This window comes from Poecilia formosa, unplaced genomic scaffold (assembly GCF_000485575.1).
Source record: "Poecilia formosa unplaced genomic scaffold, Poecilia_formosa-5.1.2 Scaffold176, whole genome shotgun sequence".
NCBI classification, from domain to species: Eukaryota; Metazoa; Chordata; class Actinopteri; order Cyprinodontiformes; family Poeciliidae; genus Poecilia; species Poecilia formosa.
This window is the reverse complement of record NW_006800115.1, coordinates 46333-54965: the sequence shown is the minus strand read 5'-3', so window position 1 is coordinate 54965 and position 8633 is coordinate 46333. Positions and strand designations below refer to the sequence as shown.

Sequence of the window (8633 nt, the reverse complement as noted above, 5' to 3'; positions counted from 1 at the left end):
ATGACACTTTTAATACAAAGTTGACATTATTCAAAATGTCTTTGTTATGACAACTTGACATTAACCAAGAATAATACTTGGTTAATTCTTAATACTTTTATAACAAATTTATATCAGTAATGATTTCTTGGTTAATGTCAAGTTGTCATAACAGACATTTTGAATAATGTCAACTTTGTATTAAAAGTGTCATAATTTACCGAATGACGCTTTATGACAGTCATATTTATGAAGACTTATTGATGTTCATGACAGGTGTTATGTCATGTTTATGACAGTGTCATGTCAGTCTTATTCAACCCCTTTCAAATAAAGTGTTACCAAATCTTACATTTAAATGTTAAACAATTTAAATTCTTTGAATTTATGCATGCTGAAACCATTTAAAGTCAAATTTAGCAGCATTGATATTCTCAATAAACAAATGTTACATTCATGTATTTGTGGTCTGTGTTAAAATATTAGCATTTATGGGGCCCCTGAAGCCCTGGGGGGCCTGATGGATCTGCTGCCTTAATCTGGATTAAACAGAAGTGCAAGTAACTGACATTCATTTTAACATTTTGATTTGTTGTTTTTAAGATTCTATAGTTGTGGGTTTAAATAGTGTTTCACTGGCAATATTTTCCCGTAGCATCTAATTACCCAGTGATATTTTTTACACTTTCTGTCAACATAACATCTTTCAGTACAAAAACATGGTGGACCACCGGTCTTAGCAAATTTTCTGGGGGAAACTCTGAAATCCATCCAATTTCTCCCACTTATCCGGGGTCAGGTCACAAGGGTAGCAGCCTAAAAAGGAAGGCCCAGACTTCCCTCTCCCCAGCCACATGGGCCAGCCCGTCCGGGGTGAATCCCAAGGTGTTCCCAGGCCAGCCGAGAAACATAGTCCCTCCAGCATGTCCTGGGTCTTCCCCAGGGCCTCCTCCTGGTGGGACGTGCCCAGAATACCAGTGAGGCGTACAGGAGGCATCCTGATGCTCTCAACATGAAGGAGCAGCGGTTCTACTCTGAGTCCCTCCTGGATGACCGAGCTTCTCACCCTTATATCTAAGAGAGAGCCCAGACACACTGTGGAGAAAACCCATTTTGGCCACTTGTATCCATGACCCCGTTCTTTCGGTCATGACCCAAAGCTCATGACCATAGATGAGGGTAGGAATGTTTTTCGCTTTTTGACTCAGCTCTCTCTTCACCACAACAGACCGATACAGCGCCAGCTTCACTGCAGACGCTGCACCAATCCGTATGTCAATCTCCCGCTCCATTTTTCCCTCATTCATGAACAAGATCTTGAGATACTTAAACTATTCCACTTGGGCAGGACATCTTCCCCGACTCTACTCTTTTCCAGCTCAACACCATGGCCTTAGATTTGGAGGCACTGATCTTCATCCCAATGAAAGTTGTAGATCATGACCCAATGAAGCCAGTAGAACCACATCATCCGCAAAAAGCAGAGATGCAATCCTAAAACCACCAAAACAGATCCCTTCAACACCTTGACTTGTTCTGTCCATGAAGGTAATGAGCAGAATCGGTGACATAAGGCAGCCTTGGCAGAGTCCAACTCTCAGCGGAAACAAGCCCGACTTACTGCTGGCAATGCAGACCAGAATCTGACACCAGTCATACAGGGACCTGACAGCCCATATCAAAGAGCCCGGTACCCTATACTCCAGGAGAACCCCCTACAGGTTTCCCCGAGCTACACTGTCAAACGCCTTCTCCAAGTCCACAAAACATATGTAGACTGGTTGGGTGAACTCTCATGCACCCTCCAGGACCCTGTTGAGGGTGTAGAGCTGGCCCAGTGTTCCACGACCAGGACGAACTTCACTTCCATAGGTCCACAATGTGATGTGATTAAAATGTGATTAATAATTGTGGTTAATCAATTACAGATCATAAAATTCCCTCGATTAAAAATTTTAATGGAGTCAGACTGCTAGTTAATGGTTTATTCTACAGGTCTGATCCTATTTAGACAGGGATGTGGCTATCAAAATTAAACTAAAATTATTTAACAATGGGAGGAAATATTTTTATACAGATTCTGTCCCTCAATATATGAAATCTAAATTTGGAAACTGCATTTGGATTTACTCAAGTAATCTTTGTCTGATATCAAAAACTGTTAAATGATTTAAAACAACTCAATGTGACAAAAAAAGCAAAAACGGAGGCAATCTATAAGGGGGAAATACTTTTTCACTTCAAAACATGAGCAAATCAAAGTGAAACAACTTGAAAAGGAGGTGTTCAGTTTACCTCCAGGTCCTGGTCTATAGCGTTGTTTTCCTCCTTTCTGTCCAGTGAGATATGGTGAAAAGGTAGACATTGAGCAATGTCCTGAATAATTAAAAATAGTTTTAAAAAATGTTAAGTCAGTATTTTATTTGCAATAAAATTTAGGGTTTTAACGCAAGACTCTAAGCAGTCAGTAAATTTTGCTTCTGATATTATTTAAAATAAGATATATAAGATTATTGAGCTTCTATACATTATAAAGCAGATGCATAAACTCAAACATGAATAAATTTATGATTTTTTAAATATAACACCTCCATTTATTTTAAACATAGCACTTCAAGAAAAAATTGAGAATGCAAAGAAGGAAAAAGCAGATAACTATTCCTACTACACAAGTTATTAAAAAAAATGTGAGCACAAAATTATTTATGACTGCAAAAAGTTAAAATAGATAACAGAATAAAATTAATAAAATGCACATTTTGCTCTTTATCTGATATTTGTGGTTAATTACCCATAATTAACCACAAATTACAAATTCCCTCTTAATTACTTCAGAATTAAGAGGGATGACAGAAAGACAGAGTCTCTGAGAACACAAACAGAAAAGATCATATAGATTCCCCTCTGACTCTTGGAAAATAAGGTAACACTTTATATGAAGGGGGTTGAATAAGGCTGTCATGACACTGTCATAAACATGACATAACACCTGTTATGAACATGAATAAGCCTTCATGAATATTTATGACTGTTGTCATAAAGCGTCATTTGGTAAATTATGACACTTTTAATACAAAGTTGACATTATTCAAAATGTCTTTGTCATGACAACTTGACAATCAATAAATCATTACTGTTTAAACTTTACCTTTAATAACATAAAGTTACCTAATTTTTAAAGTGCAATCAGTAATACTTTTATAACAAATTTATATCAGTAATGATTTCCTGGTTAATGTCAAGTTGTCATAACAAAGACATTTTGAATAATGTCAACTTTGTATTAAAAGTGTCATAATTTACCGAATGACGCTTTATGACAACAGTCATAAATATTCATGAAGGCTTATTGATGTTTATGACAGGTTTTTATGACAGTGTCATGTCAGTCTTATTCAACCCCCTTCAAATAAAGTGTTACCGAAAATAATTCTACATTTTGTGCTTTTGTGCACTTAAAGTGAAATAAAAAAAAAATGTTTCCCCTAAACCTAGGGAAGACCAGTTAGCTGACATGTAAAGCACTAGAATGATAACAGCAAGAACTGTTTATTTATTATGAGTGCAGTTAAGATACTTTTTGATTTGTAACTTTAGAAGATTCAAATGGAGCTTCAGCTATTGTGCAGCATGGTTTTATGCAACAGCGTATACACATTGAGAACCTTCAAAGTTTGAAGAACTGAAGAATGTATTAAATAGCTGCTATTTGAAATCTATTTCTATAGTACTTTTTTGTGAGCATACATACCTGCTGGCTGGTCCTGACAGTAGAAATTACCTTCAACCACGAAGGAAATTTCTGAATGTTTCGAGAGAGAAAGGAAGTCAGTGTATCTCCGTAATCGGGCCGGTGGAACTCAGCCTCGTTTAGCCCATCAATCAGTACAATGAGTCCTTCCACATCAATCTGAAGCTTTCTCTCTGAATGGTTAAAAAAAACAACCAACAAATTAAAACTGCAAGCATAATTCACATGACACCGGCTCGCCCCCATGCGGAAGTAGAGCAAACCCGACAAATAATGGCAGAGGTAGTAAAACTCAATGCTTTACCCAATGCATTGTTTGAGTCACTTTTGCTTTTATCAGGTAACACTGAGGCAAAGGCAGTGCGCACTGCAGCCAGAGAGCCGGATCCATTCATTTTAACAGTGCTTCTGATCGATTTCTCAGTAAAACAACTCATAATCATATCAAGGTTGTAACTTTAGGTTTAATTGGCTGCTTACAAAACTGTAAAATAAATAAATAAACATGGTACTGTGTGGAGGTCTTCTTACATTGTTTTGTGTTGTTTTTAAACCCAAGAGAATCTGTCTTTTTCTTACTTTTGTCACTTGAGCCTGACAAAAAAAATAAGTCACAAAACACAGTTTTCCAACACATTGTGTACATTTATAATTTTTCATTGCTAATATATGAGGAGGGAAGCTGGCTGATGGCGGGGCATGAAGATTAGACTTCCTGAAAAGATGAGTGTGTAGGCTTTCTGGAAAATCCCCTTCTAATGTGAAATATATCACAGACTATTGGATAAAAGAAATTTCTAGATAATTATTTTTTCACAAACTCTGCAACTGTGCTCATTCCTCTCATCATCAACAACAAATACTTTAAGTTTGAAAACATTTGCTCTTAATTTTCCAAAGTTATAAGGGGGGAACCATTTACAGTATTTTAGCCGCCTGAAATAATCTGTTCCCCCTCTATATCATGGGAACAAATTAATTTACCAGCAAGTCTTTAACTGTGTTTATTCCTCTCTTGATGAACAACAAATACTGTTAGTTTGAAAACATTTGCTCATTATTTACCAAAGTTATGAGGGGGGAATAATATATTTTAGCTACCTGAAATAATCTGTTCCCCATCTATAACATGGGAACAATTGATTTACCAACAAGTCTTTAACTGTGTTTATTCCTCTCATCATCAACAATAGGTCCTCTAAGTCTAATAACTCTGGCAAGTATTGAGCAAATCTTACCCTATTTACAAAATTTGTTGTTCATGAAGAGAGTAATAAGCACACTGAAAGTGTTTGTGAAAAAGATTTTTTCCAATGTTATGGAGGGAGAACAGATTATTTCAGGAGGCTAAGATATTTGGTTCCCCCTTCATAACTTTAGCAAATAAAAAGCAAATGTTACCAAAATCACAGGATTTATTGTTGATGAAGAGAGGAATAAGAACAGTTAAAGACTTCTTATTAATTAATTAAGTAAATTAATTTGTTCCCATGTTATAGATGGGACTGACTATTTCTGGCAGCTGAAATATGTGGTTCCCCCCTCATACATTTGGCAAACATTGAGCAAATGTTTTTAAACATAAATGATTTATTGTTGATGAATAGAGGAATAAGCACAGTTAAAGAGTTGCTGGTAATTTAATTAGCTCCCATGTTATAGGGAGGGAACAGATTATTCCAGGTGGCTAAAATATATGGTTCCCCTCCTTTAACTTTGGCAAATAATGAATAACAGTTTCCAAAATCACACAATTTGTTGTTGATTATGAGAGGAATAAGCACAGTTAAAGACTTGCTGGTAAAGTAATTTGTTCCTATGTTATAGAGGGGGAACAGATTATTTCAGGCAGCTGAAATATATGGTACCCCTTATAGCTTTAGTAAATAATGAGCAAATGCTACCCCTTGAGTTGCTTTAACAGAAACAAAAAATTATTTTCAGCACCATTAAACATAAAAATAATCCACCAATTTCTAACATTTGTATTTATAGTATTTAATGAATTTAATTTAACCATTTTTAATTAAATAAAAATAACAGTAACTGTATACATATAAGCAGAGCATCATAAGCAAGCAAAGTCATAAAAAACAAAGAACAGTTCTCACTAGTCGAGTCCTACCGCTCACGTCATAGAGCCGTTGAAAGGAATTCAATTGCTAGTGAATGACACATCAACACTCAGCAGCTATGACTTAGCTTCCTCTGATCATATAATCACAAGACTATAAGTAGTCCTGGAGTTGTCTTCTTTTCACCAATATCTGCAATTTTTTTTAAGTGATCTGGTTTTGAGCCACTTATCCATTATTTTTAAACAATCCTTTGGTAAGCTAGTTGTAGCGTCACACTTTAAGCTGACGTCACAGCAAGTAAACGGTCGTTTCGATGCAGTACCTCACAGACCACGTAGGGGAGCCCGCGGAGCAAAGTTTGAGAAAGACTGCTCTAGATAAGAGGTGTGTACTTGCAGACATATTGCGACTGCTTGTTGGTCAGTTGCTGACAAACACTCTGGAATGATTGGGGGTTGGATTGCTATACGCCTGCATGGGGGTAGAGCCAATCGTCATGTCAATTGGCAGCACTCTCAGCACTCCGCTGCTCCAGCCTTATGGCAACCGCAGGAGCTGCATCACCCCATCATCATCAGCGCTCTCGCTCCATTTCAGCAGTTATCCACTAGATGGCACATCTGGTGAATATTCATTTAGTGATGTGATTAATGTACCACACTAATGTGTGCAGCATTGCTTGCTAATGATGCACAAAAAATCTGATGTAGATTGGATGATGTATCATAGAGATATAACTGTTCCAATAACCTTCAGGCACACTTGAGTCAAATTCCAATATAATCCTCTTGGCATCTTCAGAGATGAACAAAGTTAATTTATATCCAGTTTGGTGCAAATCAAACTGGATAAAATAGATGCATGTGTGATTTAGACCCCAGATGCTCTAGCCAGCAGACAGTGTTTATACAATAATTTCTATGTCATGAAACACAGGTCTAAATCTTTATGAAATAATAGAATAACATGCAGGTAAAACAGTGATTTCCTGTTCAAAGGGGACGGGGATAAGTTGATGTCACGAATTAACATCAACTGGTGACCATGTGAATGTGATCAGTGCTGGTCGGTTATGACAGACAAAGTCTGAGGTAGCTGGGAGTTCTGTTTTGTGGGGAATAATCAGATTTGAGGCTTGGCCAAACCCACATGCATTGATGTAAGGAAATCCATCCAACCATCCATCCATTATCCAACATGCTTATCCCTAGTGAGGTTGAGAGGGCTACTGGCGACTATCTGCAGCGGTCAATGGGAGAGAGGTGTGGTCACCCTGGGCAGGTTGCTAGTTCATCGCAGGGCAGCGCAGAGACAGAATGGACAAATAAACATGTAAACACATAACCACACATAGAAAGAATTTAGAGAAATCAATTAACAGTTATCTTTTTGGACTACGGCAGGAAGCTGGAGTACGAAGAGAGAAACCACACATGCACAGGTAGAACATGCCAATTCCATGCAGAATCAAATCCAAGACATTCTTTCTGCAAAGCAACAGTCCTACCAGCTGTGCAGCCCCTGACTTAGGAAACTGATTTTGATAACTTTTTAGCTTCGATGCTTCAAGACTGTGCTGACTGATTGTGAAGCCTGCATCTCAAGTTCGCTCAGACACAACATGTGTAACAGAGACAAAATGGCCGACTTCTTTTAGGGTTTGAACCATGACTCCTACAGACATTTTTGTAGGTCCTCTCAAGATACACATGCCTACCAAATTTCATGATTGTCGGTCAAAACATTTTTGGGCAAAGCTTGGTGGGGTTTTGAATATGTCTAGGTCCCCAAATTTGCAATTTTGGGCTGAAAAGAATAATATGAGCAGATTTCAATAGGCCTTTGCAGCACTTTGCTGTCTGGGTCTAATAAAGAACACAACCTGGTTCAGACTTTTCATGCGTTGTATAATGTTGTACCTTTGTGGAGTGCATCCAGGGGGTCTAGTATGCCTTTCTGAAGGGCTAAGCTCGGATCCTGAATGCAGGAGCGCAGACTGAGGATGGTCTGCAACTGAGACGAGTGCTGCAACAGTTTTTGATAGGCGGTCAGTTGAGGGGCAGTGATCAGCATGGCCGCCATGTTGTGGACGAACTCAGGAACAAGGCAGGTGTAACAGTTATCAGCTTGACAGAAGTGATAGGACACTACCTGCAAAACAGAACGACATACACATAAGTTTGATTCTCTTTTATTGGCCTTTGCTAAAGAAATGCAACAGAATAGACCAAGACAGATTTTATTGTCATCCAATTTTATATTTAAAATGTACATATTAAGCAAAGTGTACTAATGGGCTCAGTTACACATGGAAATTATTGTATAATTGTATAAAAGGCTCTGATGTTTTTCTGTATTTTATTTTGTAATATTGGTTTAGAGGTCATTTGGGAAGTGACGTAAGCCTGTGTTAGTAGAGAGCATAGACATAATATAAGGATAGACGCCTCATGGACCGCTCTCGCCTATTGTCGCTGACGAGATTTAGGGCGGCCATCTTGGAGCGGTCCTCCACTCCACTCAGCGTTATGTGTTTAGCAGCACAATGACATATCAGCGGATTTAATCGATCATAACACGCTTTTTTGTTACTGTAAACCATATTCAAACATCTGTCAAAGCAACATTTATAAACAATTGTATTTTTTAAGTATGTTTTTAATACATAGTTCATCATATTTAAATATGCTTAGTGGCTATAACAATAGAATAGGAATGGAATATTCTGATATCGATGTATGAAGAGCATATTACAAAGCACACACCCGTCCATAATTTATTTATTTAATAAATTATTTAGTAATATCAATATCAATACATATTTA

The 8633-nt window shown here is 37.5% G+C and overlaps 1 protein-coding gene across 1 annotated transcript in view; it reads right to left on the bottom strand.

Annotated features, from left to right (window-relative positions):
- Positions 1-8633, bottom strand: part of tanc2a (tetratricopeptide repeat, ankyrin repeat and coiled-coil containing 2a) — a 94534-nt gene that overhangs the window by 43656 nt on the left and 42245 nt on the right. Inside the window, exons 7-9 of the mRNA XM_007565463.2 lie at positions 7728-7959; positions 3731-3903; positions 2275-2355 (exon numbers count right to left, since the gene is read on the bottom strand). Of these exons, the coding sequence (XP_007565525.2) occupies positions 2275-2355; positions 3731-3903; positions 7728-7959 (486 nt within the window). The remainder of the gene's footprint in view (positions 1-2274; positions 2356-3730; positions 3904-7727; positions 7960-8633) is intronic.